This window comes from Meleagris gallopavo, chromosome 1 (genome assembly GCF_905368555.1).
Source record: "Meleagris gallopavo chromosome 1, MGAL_WU_HG_1.1, whole genome shotgun sequence".
NCBI classification, from domain to species: domain Eukaryota; kingdom Metazoa; phylum Chordata; class Aves; order Galliformes; family Phasianidae; genus Meleagris; species Meleagris gallopavo.
The window spans coordinates 6,894,602-6,922,447 of record NC_139404.1 but is presented as its reverse complement, the minus strand read 5'-3'; the positions used below and the strand labels follow the sequence as shown (position 1 = coordinate 6,922,447).

The window sequence follows — 27,846 nt, the reverse complement described above, 5'->3', positions numbered from 1 at the left end:
GGATTTGGGAAATGGCATCATTGTACACATACTGCCTGGAGAAACACAGCAACATGAAGGAAACGGCACTTCCTTGTGCTGTCATTAAGCAGGATGGGAAATATTATTAAAACCTGCCGGGCAGGTATCATTAATTTGGATTTTTCAAATGCTTTTGATAAAACCTCCCATCAGAGACTATTAAAGCACCTTATTGAAGATTAATGGGGCAAAGTCCCCTTTGGACGACAGAAAACAAAGACGTGGCAAACATCTGCTCCTCGGAGCACAGAGGAGGAAGCACTGAGGCACAGCAGAGAGCACTGCTGACATCATTACGATTTAATGCCGCTTGCATATTAATGAGATGCAGGAAGGAACGCAGAGAGGCGAGCTGACAGCAGCACCAACTTTGCTTTGTCAAAACAGGGACGTCGGCGAGGTGATGTGTTGTGAAATGTGTTTTCCAACATGAGAAATTCAGTCATCACTACAGGGCTAAAGTTCTCCCATGAAAAAGAAATATATAGCAATTCCCATTCAGATTTGGAGACGGTTTAACACACGAGGCCCCATTTCTGTCAATGTTAAGTAAATGCATATGTTTTGACATACACCCAACCCTGCACATCAGTGGGAAAAGTCTCCAACACATTGAGCTCAGCACAAGCAGGAATCAAACAGCTGATAGAATTTTACCAGCGATGTTACTGTGAAATAGGAAATTTCTGCTGGCATTTCTTATCCTGGTTTTAATCAGCTCCATTCTCTCATGCTCTTGTGATGCTGCAGTTTCTTATTTACAAACTTTGGATGGGGAGCTTGTATTGTTTCATTTAAATACATTTCTCCTGACATTTAAGGGACGGAAGGGGGAAGAGTTCAAGTGCTGCTCATCTGGCAAGGCACTGCAGAACCAAACCTGAAGCCTCCAGCGATCATAAGCAATGCTCGGATTTAACTCGTGCAGCACTTGTGCAAAGACACTGGAGCTGCTCCCAGCCCTTGCTCGAGCCATCAAAGGGAAGAGCCTGACCTGCTGCACCTGTACAGCTGAAAGGGTTCCCTGTGCTCCGCTGGCTTTGGTGTGACAGCATCGGACAGCACCCAGGAGCACAGAGGGCTCTTTATCTCCTTTTTTTTTCTTCTTTTTTTCTTTGTTTTCTCCACTTTCTTGCACTTCCTCAGGTGTGCAGAGCAGAGTGTTCTCATGGCAATGGACCCAACCACTCCAGACTGGGAAATTTCTGTAGTTGTATACAGAAAAAAACAACCATAACAACCGTATGTCAAAGGAGGGGGGGGAGGGAAACAATCATAGAATCATAGAATGGCCTGGGTTGAAAAGGAATCATCACAGTGATCATCTAGTTTCAACCCCCCTGCTATGTGCAGGGTCACCAACCAGCAGACCAGGCTGCCCAGAGCCACATCCAGCCCGGCCTTGAATGCTTCCAGGGATGGGGCATCCACAACCTCCTTGGGCAACCTATTTCAGTGTGTCACCACCCTCTGAGTGAAAAACTTCCTCTTAATATCTAACCTAAACCTCCCCTGTCTCCGTTTAAGACCATTCCCCCTTGTCCTATCACTGTCCACCCTCATAAACAGCCGTTCCCCCTCCTGTTTATACGCTCCCTTCAAGTACTGGAAGGCCACAATGACGTCTCCCTGGAGCCTTCTCTTCTCCAAGCTAAACAAGCCCAGTTCCCTCAACCTCTCCTCACAGGAGAGGTGCTCCAGCCCTCTGATCATCTTAGTGCCCTCCTCTGGACCTGCTCCAAGAGCTCCATGTCCTTCCTGTACTGGGGGCCCCAGGCCTGGACACAAAACTCCAGATGGGGCCTCACAAGAGCTGAGTAAAGTTCATTCAATTGTTTTTTGTTTAATCCTGGAAAACCATTATTTAAATCTATGCGAATGCTACATAGGCAATTTTGGTGTGCAGGAGGCTGCTGTTTGCATCGCTTCCCTGCTTCCCCCTCCTCACTTGTGCAGAACCCTGGGGCTGCTGTTGCATCTCCTCTCCTCCTTTTGGCTTTTGCTTATGCCACGGGGAGGGCATTTCCATCCCATAAACATGGGATGGTGTCACCACACCTTTCCGCCTTGGTTGGAATTTTGGTGTATTCAGGTTTCCCTTCGGTTCTTGTGTCACAATGAAATCTCAATCCAGCCCCACAATATATCCCGAGCTGGAAGGCACCCACAAGGATCACTGAGTCCAACTCCTGGCTCCAAACATTACCACCCCAAATCCAAACCCAGTGTCTGAGTTGGCCAAACATCCCTTGAACTCGGGCAGCTCAGAGCTGTGCCCACTGCCCTGGGCAGCCTATTCCATGCCCACTGCCCTCAGGTGCACAGCCTTTCCCCAGTGGTTCACTTCCCATTGTGCTGCCCCAAAAGAGGAGGAGGAGGGATGGGAGGAATGTGGGCTCAGCCTCCATGTGAGGACTGAGGTCACCATGGCCTTGGACATCCAATGACAACATTGGGTCGATGTTCTTCAGCTCCCTGTGAGCAGCCATCTGTGCATGGAATACATCAGAGAGGAGTACAGGAGAGTCCGAAAAAAATCAATTAAGTGCACAGTCACTGACCTCCTGAAGGAGCTCAGCTTCTGGTGTTCAGCTCCACGCTCGTGGGGCTCTGCAGATAAAAAGAGTAATTAAAAACAAGGCGAGAAGTGCACCATTTTCCTTTTCCTTCCCTCTCCGCTTTTTTCTAAGCAGGAGTTTGTCAAAGGCAGCTGCACAAAAGGCAGTCTTTGAATGAACAGGCAATTACTTAATTAGGGACTTAATTGCAAATTGCAAGAAGCTAGCTGCCTTTTTTTTCTTTTTTTCCCCCTTAATAATTTATTCTGCAATGTAAAATGAAGCCCTATGCAACCCATAGTAAAGGAGCACCCACTGCTGATCAAAACTTGCCTGGCATCCAAAGTGAGATGGGTTTTAAGGGAAAACCACTTGAGTTTGGCATCATATTGGTTGGGAAGAAGGACTTGATCAGCACAGAACCCCTTCCAGGTGGGAAAACAAATGGAATCAGCTCCAGTATGTATGATGGAGACCACTGGAACCTTACCAGATGTCTCCTGGCCCATCTCGCTCTCTCAGAGCTGTTGCTAGCTCCAACTTCAACTTTTTGTATGGTTATGCAGCACAGCAACTCCAAACATGCAGGGCTGCGCAGCTTCCTTGGCTGGGGCTCCCACTCAGAACATCTCTTTGCACAGATCTGAGTCCACTTTGCACCATTTGGGTGAAATGCTCGACCTGCACAGCACAGCGCTGACTTTTCACCTGCATGATACACAATGGGGGGGATTTCTCCTAGTAAAAATGGACAGGACTGCAAGCACTCCCCTTGCAAAAAATTGGGCCAGATCTCATACCCCCCTCTTGCAAAAACGACGCTGGATAACATGCACCCTTCGTGCAAAAATCGGGCAGCACTGTATGCATTCTCCCTTAGTAGAAATTGGGTCCACTGCACGTATTTCCTTTGCAAAAACAGGACTGCATGCTGAACTGCATGCACCCTCCTTACAAAAACTGGGTTGCACCGCACGCACCTCCCTGACAAGAAGTGCGGTGCGTTGCGTTGCATTGCATTGCATTGCACTGCACTGCACGCACCGCCTCGCACCGTTCCGCACGGCTCCCACCCGCCAAGCAGATCCCGCACCGCGGCACACGCGCACCCACCCGCGCGGAGCAACGCGCATGCGCGGGAAGGCTGCGCGGGAAGATTGGGGGGGGAAGGGGGCGGGAAGCGGGGAGGAGGGGGGCGCGGCGTGCGCGCGGCCGCGGGGAGGCGCGCGCGGAGGGCGTTGCGCGTGGAAGGGGGGGGGGGGCGGTTTAACCCCCCCCTGCCCGGCGGCGGCGGCATTTCTATTCAGGCGGCGCTGAGGGAGCCCGGCGCGCCCGGTGCATTGTGGGACTGGGCCGGGAGTCCCGTTCGCGGGAGGAGGCGGAGGGCGAGGAGGAGGAGAGCCGGTAAGAGGGAGACCTGGGGAGGGAGGGAAGGAGTGAGGGAGAAGGGGGGAGGGGGGGGGGCGAGGCGGGGAGATTTAAAGGGGAATTCGCCTCCGTCGTCGCGGCGCCGCACGGCCTGGCCCCGAGGTGCGCACTACGGCCGCCGGGCCCCGCGCGTTCCCTCAACCCCTGAGGGGAGACGGAGCAGCGGGGAAGGATGTTACGAGCGGCCCCTCGGAGCGCCGGCAGCGGAGGGGTTAAATTTTTCACCCGCCGACATTTTTATTTCCCTCGCACTCCCCCCCACCCCCCTCCCGCTTTGCCGCGCCGCGGCCGTTGGGGCGCGCGCACAGCGCTGTGTGAGGCGCGCTCCCGAGGGGGCCGAGCGGAGCGGCGGGCGCAACTTCTCCTCATCCTCCTCTTCTTCCTCCCGCACAAAGAAGGGCCCCGTCCGGCCGCTGGTCCCCGAGCCATGTCCCTCCGCAGCGCTCGGCCTCGCGGTGCCCACGCCGCTGGGAGCCGCCCGGCCCCGGCCCCTTTCGGTGCCTGGCGCCCGCTCAGCGGTAGGTACGCGGCGCTTTGCTCTGCTCGTTCCGCTCTGTAGGGAGGCGAGGGTTAATGAGGGTGGCGATGGAGGGCCCTTCCAACCCGAGCCGTTCTATGAGTGCTGAGGAGCAGGAGGGCTGCACGAGGAGCTCGGTCCCGCGGGAATCGCTTAGTGTTCCGTGCGGCTTTCCGCAGGTCTTCAATAAAAAGTTACCGTGGATGCTTTCAATAAACTCGGCTCGGCTCTTTCACTCTCTGCTTGCAGATTCGGGTTGTGTCTCGCAGTCTGCGGGATCTACCTGGAGTTCCCTGCGTGTTTAGGCCGTGCCTCAGTGGTGTGCTCGCGTTTGGGTTCCTTGCTGTGTGAAAGGCATTGAGGGACTGGGGTGTGTTCAGAGAAAGGCAGTGAAGTATTGAGGGGTGTGGAGCAGCTGAGGGAGCTGGGATTGTTCATCTGGAGAAGAGCAGGCTTAGGGGAGACCTTACTGCTCTCTATAACTGCCTGAAGGAGGTTGTGGCGGGAGGGGGGTTGGCCTCTGCTCCCAGATAATAGCAATAGGATGAGAGGGAATGGCCTTATGTTGCACCAGAGGAGGTTCCGGTTGGGTATTAGGAAGCTTTCTTCTCAGAAAGAATGGTGATGATGCATTGGAACAGGCTGCCCAGGGAGGTGGTGAAGTCACTGTCCCTGGAGGTGTTCAAGGAAAGGGTAGAAGTAACACAGAGGGATGTGGTTAATGGGCATGGTGGGGGTGGGCAGGTGATTGAGCTAGATGATCTTAGTGGTCTTTCAAACCTTACGTGACTGCTTCTCTGTGTAAGTGGGCAGGGGTTGCTGAGCACAGAAATGTGGGGGAAAGGGTTCCTGTGAGGTGATGCATACATTGCTGCTGCTTGTACGCTGCTGGAATTCATTGGAATGGAGTGTTTAAAAACAAACAAACAAAAAAAAAACCCACGCAACCCAACTCTACTTGAAAAGCCCTTGTCTCTGCTTTCTGTTGTTTTCCAGCTTGTATATTCCTTTTTTTTTTTTTTTTTTTTTTTTTATTGCAAGTGCTCAGTGCCTCATGCTGCTGCCTTCCAATTATGAGCTGAACTCATTGCTCTTCCAAGACACGTCCGGGTAACTGAGTTTGGATCCCAGCCGAGCCCAGGCTGTGGGATTTGTTGTAACGAAGCAACACGCCTCTCAAAGAAGGAGGGAAAACCCTGTGCAGGGCTCCATACCTAAAACTGACAAAATATATTCAGCAAAGTAGTAGACTTGAACGTATATATCCCTGATATAATCAGTAATAAATGGTGGATAGGGTGGACTGGTTACACAGCCGGCAGGTTTACTTCTTTCTTACTTTTAGTGCTGCTGAACTCACTGATACTGCTGTCAGTTTTTCCTTTTCAGCTTAAGCCCCAAACAGCACTATCATCTCTCTGAGATTCTGTCTCTCTTCCTCTTGCTGTTGTGAGGCAGGATCTTAGCTTTCTAGGAAACCACAGCATACAGGTTGCTTGTAGAGATTCTTGAAAGCTTTTTCTCCAGGGCAGATGGATGGTGTTGTATCCTATCCATTCCTGTTTAGAAGTCAGCCTTTCAGTTAGGCCTCTATTAGTTTTGGACTGTGTTGTATGTGAGTCAGAGTGGAAAAACGTTCTAAAATTAGATGTGCATTGTTAAGAATTTTATTAAATGAGTTGCATCATTTTTTTCTTTTTGCATTACCATTCTAATGGCCAATTCTCTGTGTGTTCTCAGTATCCTTGGATAACTAAGAAAGGGCTGGAGGGGCTGGGAATATTTCAGGTTCTTAAGTCTGTAGGCATGCTGAAAGGTAAACTGGATATCTGTAGGTAAAGCAGGCTGATTACATACAGCCTTTGTTCCTCTGCTACCTGTACCAACATAACATCAAGGCTGTTTTCCCCCAAGGAGAACAGGTATGGAGTTTCAGCTTCTTACATCAGAACTGAAGCTGAGCCATTATTTGAAAAGTCTTTCTTATGTGATTAATACATAAATGGCTGAAAGTAGAGTCCTGCACTGTGTTGAGTGCAAATAGATGTCTCTGCTGAGCGTGTTGCAGTACGAGAGCCCATGTTTCCTTTTGGAAATTGACTCCAGTGCTCTGGGAACTGTCATTTCTTGCACTTCTCTCTTTTTAACTCGCTCTATGTGGAAAACCCGTTGTACTGCAGGCCTTAGAACTTTCTAATGTTCCCAATTTTTTCAATTAGACTGATCAGCAGGGAGACCAACGCCATTGTTCTGGGGAGGGAAAGGCCAGCACTCTGTGGGAGAGAACCATGTCTGTTCGAGAGACATTTAACCCAGAGAGCTACGAACTGGACAAGAGCTTCCGCTTGACCCGCTTCACGGAGCTGAAGGGCACAGGCTGCAAAGTGCCTCAGGATGTCTTACAGAAGCTGCTCGAATCTCTACAAGAAAACCATTTTCAGGAAGATGAACAGTTCCTGGGGGCAGTCATGCCCAGGCTGGGTAAGTAGTTGCTCCTCTCGTCGCGTGTGATCCTGTCTTGTTTTGTCTGCATAGATCTCATCTGCTATTTGTTTAATGTTTGAGAATTGTACGTTGCGTAATGCATGCTCATCGCCCAGAAATCTGAAGAGTTGTCTGGTAGGCATCGAGGACACGAGAACAGTATTGTTTAACGTCCTGTGGTGCACTCAACTATGAACAAAAAATGGTCAGGGATGGCCAGAGCAACAGGGACGTGCTTAGAAATTGGTCTCCTCCTCCCTCTTCCCAGTAGATGCTTTCCAAGCTGAAATAGTATCAGTTAACATCCAGAACATTAAAGTAGTACACTGTCCTCTTAAACCTGTGTGATGAATAGATCTTAGTTGACTTAAAGGTGAAGTTCCCTTCTCCCTTCCCCTCATTCCTGGGGCAGAGAACGTGAGGGACTGGGAGCGGATTGTTTCACAGCTGTGATTTTTTTCCTTTCAGTCCTCTCGTTGTACCCCACTCTTAACTTTTGCTCACCTGTAGAAGCTGCCTGGGAAGGGCTCTTTCCAAGATCTGTGTTCTTGCCAGCTTCACTTTCTCTTTGGTATTTGCACAATGATGCAAGCAATAAGGGAAAACAACCTGCACAAGCTACCTACGTGGGGAACAGGGCAAACGTAGGTATTTTGATACCAGCTACTGTACCTAATATTGATATAGAGAAATGAATGTATGTAACATGTTTGATGACATTTTATGTTCTGTTTGCCTGTTTACTCAGCCCTGTGTGGTTGATCTCCACTTCGCAATGCGGAATGGATTTTTTCATCAACTTAGGAATATCAGTGTAGTATTTATTCTGCAGTTATTTAATTATCAGTTTAGTATTCAACAGCATTATTTGAAATTATTTTAATATGGCTAATTACCTATTAGCAGAGTAACAGGTTGCAAGCCATTATTCCAGTATTGAATTCAACAAGAGATCAGTAAGGAGCCCTTACTTAGACAATAGCAATCTTTGTATGAAATACATAAGCAGTAATTGTGTGTCAAACTGGGATGGCACTACAATTTAATATTGCCTAATGAGGGGCACTTGTTGTTTGTTTTATTCCTAAATTGCTATTTATGTGTGTTTTCTCTAAATTAAATGTTACTCGCAGCAACATTTCATTTTGGCAAGTTTCTCATTTCAGTAATAGTTTGGTTTAATTTTGTAGCTTTTTTTCCTTATAAGCTTACAGGCTGTTACCAGTAGTAGAGTTACTGATAGATTTTTCTTGTCCAGATGTATGGAAAGGTAAAAAGCAGACAAATGCCAGCAATACATACGTGTGCTATTGTGTAACAGGAAGTTTCTTAGTACTGGAAGGTGGAGAAAGCAGATGTCTTAAATATGTGCTTCCAGTGAGAGAATCTCTTTAAGAAGTTTGTCCTTAGATAAGTTAGGTGTTAATTGCCTCTAATGCCTTTTGCTTAAAAGGGATAGGCAGGTAACTTTACAGCCTCTGTGGTATGCACAGTTCTTTTGAGATACAGTCAAAAGGGAAATTACCTCTTACAGGCTAAGCATCCCTCACTTCTACAAGTGGTGTTACCCAGAGCAGTCTTACTTGTGCCTGTGAGTATATCCATGAGTAAGAAACTGCAGGTTTGGTAGGAATTCCCTGAGCTGTTGTAGACCTTCAGGTCACTGTTTTCAGTCATCTCTTTGAATAGTTGCTTATTTACGATCAGACCTCTTTGCTGTTTTTTTTCTTTGTTTGGGTTTTCTTGCATGGAATGTAAATGTAGCCTCAGAAAGCCCGTGGTGCCTGAGTGTCAGAAACAGCACAGAGTCAGTCGTGCAATGTTATGGCGTGAATAGGTGAGCTGAGGGCTCTGTGTGTGAGCCAGCCCTCTTTAACTGTTTGTATGTGCCTCTCTGGAGAGGCTGAGCATCATGTATAGCAGCTTGCTGGCTTAAGCAGAGGATGAAGAGCCCTAAATGACTGTTTCTGGGTATCCCTTCTTTTCTGAGGCAAGACCTTGTGTCTCTGTAGCTCTCTGCCTCTGCAGCCTCTGCATTCTGCTCCATGTCCTCTGCAGGAGCTCAGATGACAGTGGCTGACTGTTCCTGGCAAGGACTGCCAAATGCTTGCTTGTAGCTCTTGGTAGGAGTGTGTTTTCCTGGAGGAAAGTTGCTGTGTGACATCTGCTCCCTGAAGAGTGCTTGTTTTGAGGAGCCCTGCCCTGTTGGGTATACAAAGCGGTGCCAGGCATCTTGCTGTCAGCCTAGGAAGGAGGTAGGCAACCTGCTGCTGCTTCAAGGCTGGAGATAATCAATGGGGGGCATGGGCAGCTAGTGTGCTTTACTTTGTGACCTGCCACTTTTGTACACGCTTCTGCATCACAGCAAATGCTTGGAGGTTTTAATATTGCTTATTCTGTTTGAATATCCACAGTTAGAGAAGGCTGCATTTGTGCTATTGCTGTTGTCCCAAGTGTTTCCCTGTCTGGCAGATGAGCTTGCTGCCTTTCATCCTCCCAGAAGTAAGGTGAGGGTATGCTGTTGCAGGGTCTCTCCAAGTGGGTGAATCCTCTTTGACCAAGGACCTTAGCTGTGATTTGTGGTGCTTTCTGTTTCACCTGAAGTGAGGTAGTGCTCTTTATGAGGGACTGTGCCCTTTTAAAACCATCACCAGGTTTTTGTTGAGTTAGGAGCGACAGGAAACCCTGTTTACTTTTGTCAACACTGATTTATGGAATTCCTCTTCACTTTTAACTTACATACAAGCACAGACATTCTTAAAAGGAGTGCACTTTACTGCAATAAACTGAAAAATGTTGTAGTTTCATTCTTGCTTTTAGTTATTTACACCTCTGCTCTGTTCTGGTCAGGAGTTCTCATTCTTTGCCTGTTCTTCCTCACCTGTGTAATGTGCTTTCCCAAGAAAGTGGTTTGTTGCCTTTACCCAGGCAGAACTGAGTGCTGTATTTCCCAACAGTGTTCTGAAGGTCTCTTGTAAGGACCAACAGACAACTGAGGATAAATTACTCACCTCAGTGATGGATTTCTCTCTTTGCAGGAATCGGGATGGACACGTGTGTTATTCCATTAAGACATGGAGGTTTGTCGTTGGTTCAGACAACAGATTATATTTATCCTATTGTGGATGATCCTTATATGATGGTAAGTTGACTAAATTGAATTGTTAGTTAAATATATTGTTGATTTGGTTTGATCTCACCAATCTGATGGCAATTTTGACCTTTTTTTCTAGATGTGCATCAGTAACTGTTTGATAACTGCATTCAGAGTCTTTCCAAATGCAAGTGAAAAGGGAAGGGCGATGTTTGATCCTGCAGTCCTTTCCATGGCAGCCATGAATGCTGCAGAACTCTTGTTGTAGATGAAAGCTGAATTTAAATTTTCCTCCATCTCTTCTGTGAGATTTGGCTTGAAAAAGCCCTAACGGGAAACTACAAAGCAGCAGACAGGAAGCTCCACTTAGGAGAACCATACAGTAGTTTGCCTTTTTTGAGGTTCTAAAATAACCAGGTGCCAAGTTACAACTGGAAAAGTCTAAATGACAGGAGTTGGTGATAGCATCTGGCGACTTCAGAGTGCTTTGTGAACTTTGGTTTTCCTACCTCAAGCATTGACTTGAACACCAGATAGTGAGAAAACAAGTGTATGTTTAAAAAGGCCCTAATAATGCTGTAAAGAGCTCTCCAACAAGTGGTCACTAAATGAAAGAGATGTGTCTCCTGTAATTGGAATTTGATTGTTTGCACTAGACAGTGCTTTTACTGCTGTTTATATGATTGCATGTTCTTTTGTTGTTTTGTTGGTTGTTCTTTGAGACCTGCTCACTAGGTTTGAACCATGCTGAGAAACTTTTCTCACCTTGTAACAAAAATTTGTAAGGCATAAGAAGGTTGTGGTGAATTGCATGGGTTGTTTTCTTCTGGGATACAGAGGGATTATTGAGGTGCTGCAGTAGAGAGACGTGGGTCTGTGTACAGATGAGGCTTAGGCCAATGTGATAGGAGTGGAATGTAAATTTGGCCTTAGTCCAGGTTCTGTGATTGCATGTTAGTCAGTCTGCACTGTGATCCACAGGCACCATCAGCTATAACCTTAGCATTTCCTAACTCTCAAGTCCTTCATTTTCTTGCTTTTCAATGTTAATTTCACTCCAATGGCTTTTTTCTTTTGTAGACCAATGTGATTTGAAGGAGAGGCAAATACAACTCTCCATAAAACCCTTAGACTCAGGAATCCTGGTTTGTGACCTGGCTTCATAATGCAGTGTGCTCTGGACATATCTGTGCTTTTCAGGACAGGCTGCTGCTGCCTTGCCAATTCCTACTTTCCTTCTTGCTAGCCTAGATCCTTCCTGACCCTTTTTCTTCAGCTCTGTTCTTGAGAACACCTCGTGTGTTATCTGAATTATCCCTAGAATATATGCCTGTATAATTTGTATCCATCATGGGGCTTTTCAGTTTACATGATTTGAGACTGGGGAAGTTGGAAACCAGGCTTTGTGGTATAAAGATTCTAAAGATTCCAATAGTAGATCTGGTACTGGCCTCTCTGTGGCACCGTGGAGAGGCCTTTTGGAATACAGGAGCAGGGAACTGGCTAGTCCTCTCTCTTACAGGGAACTTTCTGGTGCTCTTTTAAGAACCTTCACTGAACACTGAGGATGAGAGGCTGATATTCCATCTTTTGCATGTATAGTTTATACAATTACCAGTGGATTCTTGTGTTTCAATGAGTCATGTGCTTAGGTGATGTTTGGGACACAGCTAGGCTGACCCATCTGTGAATCCCATTACTTTTCTTGGCATTCAAACTTGGCATTCATAATTTAGTTCCCTCTGCAGCTTGGGACTTGTTGCTTGCACTCTCCAAGTTCATTCCCTTAATGGCATTGCCAACTGGCAAAAGCAGCACTGTGCTGACCTTGGACTACTAGAATAGAGAGCTGTTGTCACTGTGAGTTTAGGAACTTATCTGTCATTCCTTAAGAGGGTGTAAACCAGCAGTTGGTTTGATAAATACTGAAAATAGTGAGGGATGGTTGAATAGTCCCCTTCCAGAAAAGGAAAATGACAGGCTCTGGTATTCGTAAACATCCAGAAGCATAAAAGCAAATCGCCATCTAACTATGTGGTCCATTACTCATTCTTCTCTTCATAGTCTGAGATATAAATTAAAACCTATTCTGATTTCTAAATATATAAGGGAGTCCCTCGATGCCATTGGAAGCTCTTAAATTTATGAAAAGCTAAATGATATTCAATTGTGATTTGGAAATGTTATTTCATGTCATCAGAAAGTAAAGCAACTGCCTGCTAATACTAATTATTGCAAAGAACTCTGAATGTGTGATTAGATTTTAATGTCCTGGAGATGGTAGTAATGTGTTTAAATGTCTTCTTTTTCTCCCTCTGCCCCATAAATCTGTCTTCAACTAAAGCATATTTCTGTAGTCCAAACGGTGTTGAATAAGCAGATTGCTTTTATCATGATGACATCGCCTCTGAACTTTATGAAAAACACAGGTTTAAGATCATAGAAGCAGATGTCAAGTACAGTTTTGCAGCTGTTTTAAACAAAATGCATGGAGTCTTCCAGATTAACAAAACAGAATTTGTGTTTTAAAATCATTTCCCATCCCTAAAGACGTATCCTGTGTTGGAAAGTTACGTCTTCATCAGGACATTTGATGTCTCATTTTTAGTGGCTTTACACTCAAAAAAACCATTAATTTAGCAAAATTAGAGTAGTTAAGCTTGTGTTACCCAAGTGAAGCCTCCTCAGTCCTGTCAGTGTCAAGATTTATTAGAGCAACCTTTGACAGAAGACAAGGCCTCTTGAACAAAGTTTTGTTAGTGATGTGATGCTCACACGGAAGTTAATACAGATGTACTTGCTGCAGCAAAATTCAGCATTATCCTGTTGTTTGAAAAAGGGACAGAGGAGGGACATCTCTCACACCATACAAGTGATGTGGGACAGACAGATGCATCACCTCAGGTGTGCTTCTAAGTGGTGTCAGGCCACATATGGGAGACCTGAACGTGTGTGCCTTCTGCAGGCAGCTCATTAGTGACATCCTAACAGGAAAAGCACCTGAGAGGCAAGCTGTGTCCTCTGGAAGGAAGAGTGCTGTCCTGAAAACTGGAGAGTAAGCGTGGCTTCAGGGGCGGTGCAGGGGAACAAACAGCTTTCTCATCCAGGTCTCAGTCTCCTATTTACTCCAATCCAGAAGCAACTAATTTTCACTTCTCAGATTAGCTTCCTTGCAGCTGTAAATAAGTGCACCGTAACATTGGTGGATGTTATGAGAGCTCACTGGGATGAGTTCTCTCCTTACCTATCAAAGGAGCTGCCATCTGCATTTCTAGGTGGACACTTTGCATGTGATGGATCATGCCATGTCTATGGATGGATTTCAGGAGTTGAGCAACCTGTAGAATAAACAGCTGCCTGAATCAAAACTCATGCAAAAAAGTTTGGGTTTTTTTTTGTGGCAGGTGTTTGTCTGAACTTATGCAGATTTTTTTTCTCTTTCTTTCTTTCTTCTTTCTTTTTCAGGGACGGATAGCATGTGCCAATGTCTTAAGTGACCTTTATGCCATGGGGGTCACAGAATGCGACAACATGTTGATGCTCCTTGGAGTCAGCAATAAAATGACAGACAGGGTAAGATTTGGGGTACCCCCTTCTGAAGAAGGACCCAAACAACTATACATACTTAGAATGTATGCAGCTTTAGTGTTTTCTCCTCAAACTTTGAATTTTTAAAGAAGAGATGGCTCAATCAGTTCCTCAGTTCATAGAGCAAGTATTGCCTCATAAACTCTGAGATTATTTGCTAAAACTTCAATTTTCTGTGGCATCATAATCTGCTCCTGCTTTGGGATCCCCACAGAAATGGAGTTTCTGCTCCTGTTTACTGTGCTTTAAGGCAGGAATTGATTACCAATTGATGTACAAATTTGGATAGATACTTTTGGTTTCCTTCTACCAGCTTTGTAGCATCTCTTTGAAGCAGAAGAAACTGAACTAGGTTCTTTTAATTTTTTTTTTTCTTTTTGATGGAAGTTACCAGCATATTTGATTGTTTGCTCTAGCAAAAAAAGGATTGTTCATTCTTAGAAGAAACTAAGTTGAAATTTTACAGGTTTAGTGGAGGCCAAATGCAGCTTGATTTAACTTTGCCTTATTGCACTACACTGCTAGGCTGTACTTGATTACAATAGCAGAATAGTTGTTCTGAGTTTGCAGAACTCTCTGAATTCTCTACTTTTATAAGACCTTTTGGAGAATGTTTCTTCAGCGTTTTACAAGGAACTGTAAAACCATGGCTTTATGGGATAACGTGTGGTTTCTGCAGGCTGACTTCTTCCCAAGGCTGGCTTTTCTGTCATCAGCTTTTTGCCATGAGGGGATTTGACTTGAGTGATTAAAGCCATAGACCAGTCTTGAAATGACTAGCACTGCTGTGTATGGAACTCTGACTTCTGTTTTGATCTCTAGGAAAGAGACAAAGTGATGCCACTAATTATCCAGGGTTTCAAAGATGCAGCAGAAGAAGCAGGAACATCTGTTACTGGTGGCCAAACAGTGTTAAATCCCTGGATTGTTTTAGGAGGAGTGGCCACAACAGTCTGTCAGCCTAATGAATTTATAATGTAAGTTAAATCACTCAACAATCAGAGGCATTGGCCTGACGGGATACAGTGAAAATCCTTTAAATTCCATGTTGTGATCTGTCTCCTGATGAGTAAAGCAGTACCTTCTCCTGTTTGCATTTGTCCTTAGCACTGAACAGATGCCACATCTCTTCTGTCCTTTCTTTGCTTTTTTTTTTTAAACAGCATGTGCTTTTCCTTTTCCCCTGGTATCTTTTGGTCTTGTTCTCCTTTTGACAGGACAGTTAAGCTTCTAACCTGTCCATGTTTTGAAGGCAGTTGTGGGATATAAATTTCTGTCAGAGTGTAAAACGCATGTATAAATACCTCCCAATTAACCTGCTAATCGCTGTAAGAACTGGAGAATTGCTGTGCTTACATCATTCTGGCTGATTAACAGTGGCTGGTCTTGAATGTCCCACTGTGGCATGCTGCATTGTACAGAGGAATTTATTTGTGAGCCTAGTGATGCTTATTTTATGTCCTGAGTAAGCAAAATAGTTTGGGTGTTTTTTTTCCCTCCACTATTCTGTACTGTATCTTCAGTAAATTGAAAGAAAAAGTGTAATTTTGTGTTTGTCTGATTGCAAGTTTTGTTCTACTCCAAGAAAGAAGGATTAGTACTTTTAAGTAAGTTTGCAGTGTTTTTGCTCAGTGATACCCCTTGGCAATGAATCCCAAAGGGTAATTCAGCAATTAGTCTTTTTTTTTTTTTATCTGCACAATAAGATACATGGGTCTGTGAAAATCTAATTATCAGCACTTATTCCTAATAACATGTGACTCTCACTCTGTAATTAATATATGAATTCTTTGCTTTCAGGCCAGACAATGCAGTGCCAGGAGATGTGCTTGTATTAACTAAACCCTTGGGAACACAAGTGGCTGTAGCCGTCCACCAGTGGCTAGATATTGTGAGTACACTGCCAAAAACAAAATAGGCAGGAGGTAAAGGTGACCTTCCCCATTCCCTCAAAACCTCAGAATGAAAAACTGCAGCATATACTTTTCAGTATGAAGAGTGTATTGAGTGCTCAGCCAGGAATGATAGAAATTAATTCCTCTTCTTCCTCCTTGTTATGTCAGCCTTATCTTCTTACATGCAAGGCTCTTTTGGAACCAAGACAGCTTACCATTTTTAGTGAGTTTAGTGAGCCTATCTTAATTGGGTCTAATTCTTAGCTAGTTCTCAGGCATTGCTGTAACAAACAGAGTTGGTGACTAACAGTGCAACAGACTGGCACCCTGGCTGAAATTATGCCCTATTCCACATGCCCAAGTAGTTGGCAAAAGCTGGTTGATGTCAGTTAGGCCCTGTCTGGATTCATACTTTCTGCTTGTGTACCCGGAAATATCTCTACCTTTCACATGTGTTACCCTGTGCATTCACTAGGAATAATACTAGCTGCATTATGTATGCAGACATATTTCCATCTGTTACTTCAGGCAAAAATGTAACTATTGAACTGAAATGTGACTGCAAAATTGGCATCTGCTTATGTTGTCTGGCTCCCAGTGTATGTCTTCAGAATTATAGCTACTCAGTTTATGTTTTTGAAAGATGCATCTTTTCTGCTTTTGGGACTACTGAGCCAATAGACAGGCAGAGGAGTGAGCTGAAATTGATTTAGTCTGAATTTTAATTCCAAAGCTTGTGTTAGCAAAAGTGGAAGAGAACCAGCTTCAACCTTTGCTGGATTCTGAAGTGTGAACAACCAGATAAATAATGTTTCCCCTAAAATGGACAGGGTATGGCTCAGACTTTTTGGCCTCTGCAGAATCCTGCATTTTCCAGTCAGATACAAGGATCAAGACCTCAGATAATCTTGATAGGAAAATCAAATGAAGCAAGACGCATGTTTTATAGTGTGTCTTCTGGCCATAATCTCACTCCTTTACACATTTGTTATTTTACTGACAAACAGACTTGCAAATTAACAGCATTCTGAATTTCCACATATTTCAAGTACTTGTAATTTCCTCGAGTGTCAACCAAAAACACTTTCTGGTCTGAAAAATGGGGACAGAAGGAAATCAATTCTCTTCTTACAGTAAACAGCATATATCTTTGCTTGTGGTGAGAAATTTCTGAGTATCATGCTGCCCTTTCTTTAGCTTTGTCTTGTGAAAGAGTAAGGAAAACAGAACTAGACTTACCCATCTCAAAGCCACCTGTAAATCACGCTTCAGTATGGAGTTTGACTTTGTATTGAAAAGTATGTGGGAGAGGGTACACGGTACAGCAAGCTTCTGCCTAGGCCAGGGAGGAAGAGAAGGTGTGGAGGTACGTGACTGCAAAACAAGTTTGGAGAGGAAAAAATGAAAAAATACTCACAGAGCAGTAGTGAGTGAGTTCCTGGTGACTTGTTAAAGGATGATTTGTGGCAACAACCATGCAATAGCTGCTTTAATGAAAGCGTGATTCAAACAAGGACAAATTTTTTTCCTCTGTATTTGGTTACTGGCAGCGTTGCTGCAATCGAGGCTCAGATATGTTGCTGGCAACAGCTGTGGTGGGATGCAAAGGAAAGAAGCTGTAAAGAGGCTTCAGGGAGCTGGGCTCTGTAGGGGAACACAGTCAGAGATGTGCTGGAGGTGATGAAGCTGTGTGAATTTGGCTACCAAGATGCTCGTGTGCAGTGATTAGTCAGCAGCTGGGAACTGGCAACCCTTTGTCTCTTTTTCTTTTAGCTCATAAGCATGAAAGGCTTCCATGTGCCTTTCCAGGAAGGGTTCACTAGTTCCAGCTATGATAGATTTCTGAATGGGAAGGGTCTATCTAAACTTGCCATCTGAAGTTATGTGGGCAAACGGTCTGGCTTTGTTTCCTGTCTGCTAATCCCATTGTGCCAGTATTTGATGGTATGATATCACAGTGGGAGTCATTTGTGTCTAATTTGCAGCCTGCCTGTGTTTGTGGCCCTCCCAGCCTGTAGCCCTGCTTTCACCACATTTGTGATTGCCATTCTTACCTGTTCCCATTCCACAATCAGCCTCAAAAACATAATTTGAAAACTAATATAAAATGGCTGTTTGTGTTTTTCAGTCATAACAGAAGTAAGAATAACCTTAATCCTGTCCTATGTGTAATAGTAATGCTTTTCTTTCTTACTTGGTCAAACCAAGTTCAACTTAATTTCAGAAATCCTGATCTTACTTCTGTACTTCCTTGGTCTTTAAAAAAAATAAAATAAAATGATTTGTTTTGGTTGACCAGCCTCTTTCCCTTCTTTCCATTTCTGGATTCCTTCTTACACCACTGGAAGTCAGTTCTCATTTGTTAAGGATAAGATCCTCTTTGACAAGCCTCTTTTGATGTCAGTGCAGCGTCATGCAACAATTCTCAGCAGTTTTTCACCTTTGGTTAAGTAAGAAATTTTTTATGTGTTTATGCTTTGCAGTAGCAGTGTAGGCTTTGTGGCTCTAAAAAAAAAAATCTTTCTTAGTTCAGTTCTCTGTAATTTTATTTGCAAAAAGAAGGAAATTAAACTAGTGTGCGGTGTTGATCTAAACAGTTAAATGGTGGCTTTGTTTCCTTCTGGATCTGGAGTTACATCAGCTTTGAACAAAACAATTGTTCTTTATAAGGTACCATTTCCTAAATTATCATGAGAGCCTTTTGGGATGAGAAGTGTTGCTTAGCATGTGATGAAGGCATGAATCCACGTGAGATTTGAGAAGGGGTGGAAGGATGTGTTGATATTAAATTGTAAATAGATTTTATGAAACTGTCTTAATCCTAATTCACTAGTGATTACATCCTACCACAGTATACATCTTTGAGAGCTAGACTTCTGAATATCAGTGGCCTTTCCTGATCAAAGGGTCCAAATGTGGAATGAAGAACTTTATATTTAAAAAACAAGCCAGAGATGAAGAATTTCAACATCCAGCAAAAAAAAAAAAGTTATTTTTATTTGGTTGCAGAGTTCAAGCCAGAAAGTTTTGTGCTGTGTTTGCATAGGGTAGGTTGTTCCACTACTCCACTCTGCAAGTGAGAGCAATGTTTCAGGTGCTTTGGTGCTTCATAGACCTTGAGATGAACTTCACATGGGTACAAGCAGGGTAAAGTACATACAGGAGGCTTCAGCACCTCCAAGTAAAACACTGTATTATTCATAAGCTGAGGTTAAAAAAAAAAAAACAAAAAAAAAAACAAGTGCGTTTCGGATTAGAACTTTCAGTGATAAGAATGTGTTTTAAAATAGATAGACAAAAACCTAAGAAAATTGTTTCACTCTTTCATCCATTAGCCAGAAAAATGGAACAAAATCAAACTAGTGGTAACACAGGAAGATGTAGAACTAGCATACCAGGAAGCAATGATGAATATGGCAAGGCTGAATCGAACAGGTAAGAAGAAATGTGTCTGTTGTGGAAGGGGGAAGGACTGTGGTGGGATTTTTTATTTTTATTTTTATTTTTTTTTCCAGTTCCATACTTCATTTCATTTCATTGCCATGGGGAAATGTGACACAACTGCGTTATCCCTGCCTTCTGCCACATCTTTCTGCTGCTCAGTGTTTGTGAAGCACGCAAATTAAAATCAAACGCCCTCTTTTAATTATACAGCAAAATCACAAATGCTGCTGGAGATGATTATGACTCATATGAGTGCTGTGGGTAACATCGGAGTGAATTAGATTTTTTTTTTTTCTTTTTTTTAGGGAAATACATTGGATTTGTTCATTTGTATTTTTTGTGTCTGGAGAACTCAGGAGGACCAGACTGGTTTAAAATAAATGGGAATGGAATAAGAAAAGGAAAATTAATTTTTGTATGCTTCAGTTTAATTTTTTTAGATTATGACCTCTGCCATATTATGTGTTTCCCAAAGTATAGAATATGTAGCACCTTTTTTTTCTTTTAATTTTGGTAGGAGTAATATTTTACCATAGAAATTCTAAAGCAAGATTTCCCTTTGTTTCAAAATATCTTCAGATGAGCCAAGAACAAAATTAGATGTTTCCTTCTCAGTTGAACGAATGGAGATAGTTAAATTTATCTTCTATTCATTCAGATTTCATTTGGTATTTTTTTACATCATCCCACTGTTTTTTCATTCTTTCACAAAATCTTCCAGGATAAATAAATGACCAGGATTGTCTTATGGAAGATAACTCAGTCCTGCTCCTGTATTGAGATGCAGCAAAGACAGGCAAAACATTCCTAGTTTTGTTTTTCTCCCCTCGCCTCTGTCAGGCCCTTTTAGCAATGCTCAGATATTCAGAACTGGAAGTATTGTCCTGCAGGCAGAGGTGCCTTGCTGGTACCCAGGGCTCCTTATAGTCGCAAACTCCCAAGAATGTCACCACTGCATTGGTGGGGGAGTGGGGACTTAGGGCTGCCTGTGTCTGTCCATCCACCAGCTCTCCTTCCTTCCCTTGTGACCTGTAGGATTTGTTGTTTAGTTCCTCAGCTAAGTGTCCAGAACTTTAAGTTCTGGTCTAAATTTTTTTTTTTTTTCTTCCCTGGTCTGTCATGGAATGCAGATGTGGGAAAACTGATACAGGATGAACCTTGTCCTTGCCCTTAGGGCAAAGCTGAACTCAGAACCTCTCATCCTCAACTTGGGGAAGTTTGAAAGTGGAACAAACCCCTTTATCATGGACTGCTAATTTAAACTTGTAGTGCACGTCTAATAGGGCGTGCTCATAAATATAACTGCATTATTCGATTTTCAGCATCACTTAATATCTTAAATACAAATTGAATTTTCTTAAAGGCTGCATGTGGTTTTGGTGAAATTCCAGTTCCTTTCAGAAATAGTTTTGGGGTGGGCTTTTTGGGTTGTTTGTTTGTTTGTTGTTGTTTTTTGGGGAGGGGAGGACCTACATAGTTTATTTCAACAGCAAGCAGAACTGATTCAAATTAAAGGTATACATTCAAACTGCATAACGTTGTTGAAACGTTGCTTTCCTCGATACTTTTTTCCTGATTTTTTTTTTTTAATTGTTTTTCTCCCTCTTTTGAAGCTGCTGGACTTATGCACACTTTCAATGCACATGCAGCTACGGACATCACAGGATTTGGAATCCTGGGACATGCACAAAACCTTGCCAAGCAGCAGCGAAATGAGGTGTCCTTTGTTATTCATAATCTTCCTGTTCTTGCTAAGATGGCTGCTGTCAGTAAGGCTTGTGGCAATATGTTTGGCCTTATGCATGGGACTTGTCCAGAGACTTCAGGTAGGTGACACTTACACCATCCTTTTTCTTCCTTTTAAATCCATGTTAGAATATGAGAACGTTTTAAATGTATAAATGCTGCACTTTGCATTCAGATTCATGGTTGGACTTTTAGTCAAGTTAAAGAGCATTAGCCATAGAACTGTTCACAATCAGGTTCTTCAGCCAAATTTCCAAACTCCTGTCCTGTTCCTATGAAACACCATTACAGAAACCATTACTGTGTTTGGCATCTGGAACATTCTACAGTTGAAAGTCAGTGATGGTTCTGAATTCTTTTGCTACCTATTTTTCTCATAATTATTAGCTCCAGAACGGTGAATACTCGAGCGTCTCAGCACAGCTGCCATGGTGTTCTCAAAAGGCCAAGCCACATGCAATAGGTTTCCTCATCAAATGAGTTGTATTTTTGTTTCTCATTATGAATGTGTGCAGTTGAGTGCTGAGTGGACCAGTCTCAGAGGCTGAGGGAGGCCTCCTCTGTCCATGATCATCAGGAATACAGATGTTTTTCCCTTAAGCTTAGGAAACCTGATGTTAGGGACTGTAAGCAGAAGCAAGAAAGGAATGTAGCCTCTGAGTCATTCAGTTTTGGGGCTTTCTGTTTAATAAAGCTGCCACTTGGCAGTGACAGTGAATAGAGACTAAATGAGAATCAGGCTGTGGATGTCAAGTTTGTTTCAGATGAACATTTAAAGTCTTGAGGTGATGAAAAACTTCTGATGCTGTGGTTTGAACGCTGTCTTAATAAGTGTAGGCCACTCTGCCTACTGGAATAATCACTATCTTCTGCTGAAAGTATTTCATTTTCCCCTCAAATCTTCTGTTCCATTTTGTTTTTCTTCTTCAATGTCATTTGTTCACTTTGGGAAATGAAGAAGATACAGTAACAAATCTGTCTTTTCTCTTATCTCCTTTCCCCACCCTCTTCCTGCTCTCCAAAAGTATTATCCAAGTTCTCTGCAGTACACAACAGAGGGGGCCCCTTGAAGCAAAACAGTCTGAAGATCTGGAAAGAAGCATCACAGTGAGAGCCATAAACTTTTCCCCTAGTGAATACATGACTTACCATGATCTGCGGAATTGTTCCTTAGCCATCTGTGTTTATAACAGATGCTCTGTCCTACAGAGGGTGTGTGGCTCAGATGATGTGTAATAGGATATGGGACGTGAACCCTTTGAAGAGTTCAAATCCAGCTTCAGTCAGCTGAGGCCAGAAATATCTGATGACTGTTTGGCAAGCTGTAAATACAGTACTGTAAATACAGTTGGTACCACCAGACAGGTTCTTACTACCTACCAGTCCATGTAACTAGTGTGCAGGTAATGCTGCTGCTTGCCCTGAATACAGGACATTTGTTATCAGTTACACAGAGGCTAAAAAATAGCTTAGGCACAGAAGTGGAAAGCCAAGATGCTCTTTTGGCTAAGTGGCAGTTGGCACGGAATGGTTTAGCTGCAAACTGAGTGCCTGAATCTTAAGATCGGTGACTCGTTTTGCACCCTGGGGACAAGGCTGTCATTTCACTAAAAGAGTGTAAAAACAATGCAGATGTACGCAGTGCTGCAAGAATACTTGGAAGGGGAAAACAGCCAACTTCCAAATCCTTCTTGGGAATGAGAGCAAGAGGTGCCTCTGAAACTGTGAACTGGCTTACCTTTCAACAGAGATAGATGGTGATGAATAAAACAGCGAGACGCATCTGGTTATTTGTGAGCATTGGGCACCTCGAAAAATGTATATTGATTTCTTCATAGCCCTGTGTTCCTACATTAAAAATTACTGTGGGGATTTCTTACAGGGCAATGTCAGCCAAATAAGAGCTGAATGTGATAGCTGAAGCCTGGAGGCTATACAGCATACATTGGCTTTGTGCTTAACACTGGATGATCCGACACGTTTACATACTCTGTGTCCCAGGGTTGGTGTTCATGGAGGCAAGTGTGTGCTCTGTTGAATCTGTATGTCCAGTTGGGAGGATGCCTTTTAGGGGGGCTGTTTCATGTTGAAGTATATAATGTACATTTTTGCTCTCTTGTCTTAAACTTCCAGAAATGCTGTAGCTTTTTCATTTGTGAACAGATGTTTTTCAGTAGAGTGGGCAGGCAATGAGAAATGTACTGGAAAACAATTTGAACGGATTTTAAGACTTGTTTTTTTCCCAGTGCACATTTGCTGGGCACCTGTTGACAAAAGTCAGCGTTGGAAAGATCTCATGTCATCAGTTCCATTCTCCAGGAACTGCTGTTTATGATGTGCTTTCTGAAAATTCCAGTTTTACATGATTTTGTGCTCTCTTTTAGGTAACTCCTTGTAATGGTTAAAGTTGCAGTCAGGTGGTTATTTTAAAGAACCTCATTCTGTTTATCAGACTGACTGCTCGCAGAAATAAGTTAGAAAAACATTCTGCATGGGATACTCTTGCATGTGTGTATTTTTGCCAGTCCTGTTCTGCTGCTGGAGCTGGTATTAGGTGTCAGACAGCTTTGTTAGTGTAGTAGAGGTATCTCAACAATGCAGTCTTTCCATGCATGTTGTGAACATAAATGGATAGAAAAGGGCTGTCACGATGAGAGAGCTGTTAACAGAAGCAAGGAAACTTTGATTTTGATTTATGAACTCTTTATAAATCATCTCTTAGTTGCAGGACTTTGTCTAGTCTGTCCTTTTTTTTCTGTAGATCATTCCCTGATTGCAGTACAACAGTTTAAAAATAGCAATATTCAAAACTTACCAAAAACCCTTACGCTTTTAGAAGGATAATCCAGAACAGGTAGCAAATATCTGCATCCTTTCCATCTCCAAAAAGAAGCATCCAGTGAACTCTCAAAAACCACTGCAGCCATTTGTTCTTTTAGTCTGCAGCCCGTTTGCTTTGTCTTCAGGAGTGGTGAATGCAGACCTCTGAAACTTGGCACAACCTGAAATGCTGCGTGCTTCAGTGCAGAGTGGCACTTCTGCTTCATTTTCCGCAGCTGTGTTGCAGCAACTTAAACTCCTGGTGTCTGTGACGTTGCACTGGTGAAGACTTTGTAGTTGTGTATAGGACAAAAAGCACTCAAAGCAGCTGGCAGCACAAGTCATGTAGTGGAAGTTCTTAGAACTTACCTAAAGGGTAATAGGGACTGGTCAGCCTGCCAGAGAAGTAATTACGATTGCCACAGACTAGAGTCCTACTGCTGATAGGTTCATAGCCTTCGTTAAGGGTTATAGATCAAAGTGTGAGGGATAGCCAGTAGGTGGGAGGTATCTGTTTCAGCTGGAAACTGGAATTAGGTATATTTTTCTATTCTTGTAAAGAACATTAACAGGGTGGCCATACAAGTGATACAAAGTTGCAGGAAGGCTGCATGGGAAAAAGATAACAAAGATTATTCTCATGCTCTTTCTTGCTGTACTTCCACTCCTCCATTCTGACTGATTAGCACTCTGCTTATAAACTCTTAGAAACTTACAAATCTCTTCCCTGATTTACCTGCAGCAAAAGTTGGCAGAAGTCACTCTTCAACTTGATTTAGAGCCTGTCATGGGAATGGCACATAATTTCTTTGCAATTGATTTGTCTGTTACCTCTGGAGTAATGCTATGGTGTTTCTGCTTTTTGCTGTTAACTGAATGTTAAGTTCAGAAATCCCTGTGAGAGAGGTAGGTGTTCTCCATGGCACCCTCACTTGCTTCATACAGAACCAAAAGAATAACTTTGATATGTCCACATATCCTTACAAATTTTCTTGTTCAGTAGTTGCTGCTTCCCCATAGCTTGGAAAAACAAATGTAGAGGTGCCCCAGGTTCTAAGATGCTGTCCAAGAGCCACTGAGCCACAAGACTGCAGGGGAGAAGGTGGTGGCACCAAGCCCAGAGTGGCTGGCTCAGCATATGGCATTTTGTGCCTAGGGTTGGCTCAGAGCGTGCTGGCACAATTTGTGCTGCTGATCTGCTGCCCTTCACCAGGACAAAGCTGTCAAATAGCTCACAGGCACTCTGCTGATATCACTGTTTTTAAGAATGTTTTCTAGCATGTGCCCAAATTCCTGCTTGGGGAAATCCAAACTATTGACTGTATTCTCCAAACATCTTCCAGTGGGGGATACTCAGATGTTCCTTACAAGAGGCTGCTGTCTCTTTGAATACAGCACTTTACAGATGTTGGCTCCATCAATTGCCTGTAGCACGTGACACTGGGAGGTTTAACTAGGCACCTGTAGATGAATTTGCTGCTCTGTGTTGCAATTCTTCACAAATTTGTAATGCAGCATGAGTGGCAAGAAAGGTAAGCAATACAGAAATATGCAACTTTTTGTAGTAGAAGATGACACCAAAATATTTAATGACTTGATCAGTGCTCTCTGCAAATCTGTGCTAGAGCTGACAACAAAACTCATTGTAGTATTTGTTGCGGGACAAGGGGAAATGGTTTTAAGTTGAAGGAGGGAAGATTTAGATTGGATGTCAGGGGGAAGTTCTCTAGTGTGAGAGTGGTGAGGTGCTGGAACAGCTGCCCAGAGAGGTTGTGGACGCCCCGTCCCTGGAGGTGTTCAAGGCCAGGCTGGATGGGGCCCTGGGCAGCCTGGTCTGGTATTAAATGGGGAGGTTGGTGGTCCTGCCTGTGGCAGGGGGGTTGGAGATTCATGGTCCTTGAGGTCCCTTCCAACCCTGGCCATTCTGTGATTCCATGATACTTGCAGAATCATCAGTGCTTTGGGAATTTTAGAATGCAGAAGTTCTTTGATTTACTAACTTAATAGCAACTTTTCTAACCAACTGTTGTGCTACTTCTGAGAAGCATTTATAAATAGATATTTTTCTGTTGTCTTTGTAAGAAAAGATTTTATGGGAAAGGCTAAAAAAGGTTAAATGGGAACTCTCTAACCATGGGGTCAAAGAGACTGACTGTCAAAAGGAGCTCTGGATCAAGCCTGGGTTTGATTTTCTGCCTTTTACATTCTCTTGTAACAGTTTCTATTTTGATGAATGATGTCATCAAAGGCAATAAGATTACTTGCAGAATCAGCTGCTGCCAGTATGTGGTTATAGGTATCTGAACATGACCTTTATCCAGAACACTTCTGTGTGTACTTCTTGTAGAGGCACTTTGCAGTCCTCTGTTAGAAGTTTACAATGCTGGTGTTGTTTTTGATGTCATTTGCTGGCGACAGTGTGATGTCCTTTTGCCAGCATCTTTTATGTGTATTTGGATTTACGTACACGCCAAACACTGAACTCAGGAACAAACTTCTTCCTGTGAAGCACAAGCTCACAGACTTCCACTGTGTCCTTCCTTGGAGTCCTGCAGTTCGACAGAACCCATGAAGTCACCGAGTGCTTGTCTGAATAGGAATTTGTAGATGAAGATTGAAATTCTTTGCAAACAGACGTTAAAGGCGCTGCTTTTTTTTCTTTGCAGGAGGTCTCCTTATCTGTTTACCACGAGAACAGGCAGCACGTTTCTGTGCCGAGATCAAGTCTCCAAAATACGGCGAAGGTCACCAAGCATGGATTATTGGCATTGTAGAGAAGGGCAACCGCACGGCCAGAATCATAGACAAACCACGAATCATTGAAGTTGCACCACAGGTGGCCACTCAGAACGTGAACCCGACGCCTGGTGCCACCTCTTAATAGAGATGAAATAGCTGTTTGTTTTTAAATAGATCTATTCCTTTATCATCCTACAACTTAAAGAACTGTAAAAAAGAAAAGAAAATTTGTTGTGTCTGCACATCTGGTGGCCTTAGGTCAGTTTATGAGTGGATACAATTAATGAAATAAAATCCATTGCCTTTTTTTCCTGTTACATTAACTGAAGATGCACCTAATCTTGAGGCAGCTTCTGAGTTGAGAATTATATTGTTATCCAATACTGTTGATTCATTTTGAATCTTTAGACACTTATCTCTTGCCGCATAGGCTCTTTTTAAAGGTGCTTTCACGTAGCACAGACATTACCAGTAGTAGTGTCAAATAGCATTGTGTCCTTTCATTATGTGTATATTTATCATAAGTCTAATTTGGATGCCTTGAGTGATATTCCAGAAAGGCAATAAATTTGATAAGCGACACAGTGGGTATATCCAGTAGTAAGAGGGTTGCATGACTACATTCAATCTTTGATTTTTATTTTTATTTTGTAAGGTTTAGTCTTACCAAGAGCATCTATGACCCTGGACATTGCTTGGTGTAGTGCACTCTGTTGAAACGAGCAAGTGCTGACTTTGCATGGAAATAGCTTCAGAGTCGAAGGAGTCATTTTTAATTTCATTATTTGTAGACCTGACAACATTTATTGTATTATCAATGATTTTTCTTTATTGATGGTAAGGAAAAAAATCATTTTTTTGCAATGTGATTGGATGTGCTATAGTGCAACAAAGGTTTTGCAGACCAAAAGGAGGTTACTGTATAATATTCATTTACAATTCACTATATAAATAACTTCACAAATAATTTTTAAATATAATCAAGCTAAAATAAACCTCTGTTCTGTGGATGGTAGTGTTTAATACATTTTATATTTTGTATAGTGATTACAGCCTTTTGTGTTTCTTTAAAATCAGCAGCTGTTTAGTATAATTCTTAGTATTATTTTGTTCTTTGCTCAAATACATTTTTGTGCACGCTTTTGTGATCTGTGTTTAAAATCTACATTGCCAACATTGCAGCTTGAACTTTAGCTTGTTATTCAAAATAAATATTTAATTTTTTTTATTGCTCTTGTATAAAAGCATGAACTCTTTTGATTCCTGCCTGAATTACAAAGTGGAAAGAGGAGAAGTTCTCCTTATTATTTTTTTATTTTATTGCAAGTGTAGTGATATCAATTGTTGCTATTACTCCTTTGGTTGATTCTGCAAGCTGTGATGTCCCATGGTAATCTAGAATATCTCCTGCATGTCAGGACTGGGGACAGATAGGTTATCTCCAAATCTGTTTTCCACTTCATTTTGTTTATTTCGGTTGTCAGCACAGAATATGCAATGATTTTGGATCGT

General features: G+C 43.0%; 1 protein-coding gene and 2 long non-coding RNA genes across 4 annotated transcripts; 1 reads left to right on the top strand and 2 right to left on the bottom strand.

Annotated features, from left to right (window-relative positions):
* Nucleotides 1-20: 20 nt before the first annotated feature.
* LOC146545192 (uncharacterized) lies at nt 21-3,821 on the bottom strand. The gene is made up of 3 exons (XR_014881070.1): nt 3,070-3,821; nt 2,583-2,631; nt 21-1,226 (listed from the first exon to the last, which is right to left on the bottom strand). It is a non-coding gene; the product is annotated as an uncharacterized LOC146545192 (long non-coding RNA).
* Nucleotides 3,822-3,824: 3 nt separating this feature from the next.
* On the top strand, nt 3,825-27,578 carry SEPHS1 (selenophosphate synthetase 1). Of its 2 annotated transcripts, none has more exons than XM_085216037.1 (9): nt 3,825-3,983; nt 6,744-7,005; nt 10,047-10,150; nt 13,568-13,675; nt 14,513-14,667; nt 15,491-15,581; nt 18,921-19,020; nt 20,643-20,855; nt 26,262-27,578. In XM_085216037.1, the coding sequence occupies exons 2-9, from the start codon at nt 6,813-6,815 to the stop codon at nt 26,474-26,476; spliced, it is 1,179 nt and encodes a 392-aa protein (XP_085072163.1). In that variant the 5' UTR covers nt 3,825-3,983; nt 6,744-6,812; the 3' UTR covers nt 26,477-27,578. The 2 variants fall into 2 exon arrangements, with proteins under 2 accessions (XP_085072163.1, XP_085072157.1); XM_085216031.1 differs by lacking the exon at nt 3,825-3,983 and adding an exon at nt 4,248-4,525.
* LOC146545191 (uncharacterized) lies at nt 4,068-5,047 on the bottom strand. Its single transcript, XR_014881067.1, has 2 exons — nt 4,723-5,047; nt 4,068-4,560 (listed from the first exon to the last, which is right to left on the bottom strand). It is a non-coding gene; the product is annotated as an uncharacterized LOC146545191 (long non-coding RNA).
* Nucleotides 27,579-27,846: the final 268 nt, after the last annotated feature.

Coding starts and splice junctions, on each gene's coding strand:
- SEPHS1 (XM_085216037.1), top strand. CDS start 6,813: ATGTCTGTTCGAGAGACATTTAACCCAGAGAGCTACGAACTGGACAAG. Junction 7,006..10,046: donor GGCAGTCATGCCCAGGCTGG/GTAAGTAGTTGC, acceptor CTCTCTTTGCAG/GAATCGGGATGGACACGTGT. Junction 19,021..20,642: donor GGCAAGGCTGAATCGAACAG/GTAAGAAGAAAT, acceptor CCTCTTTTGAAG/CTGCTGGACTTATGCACACT.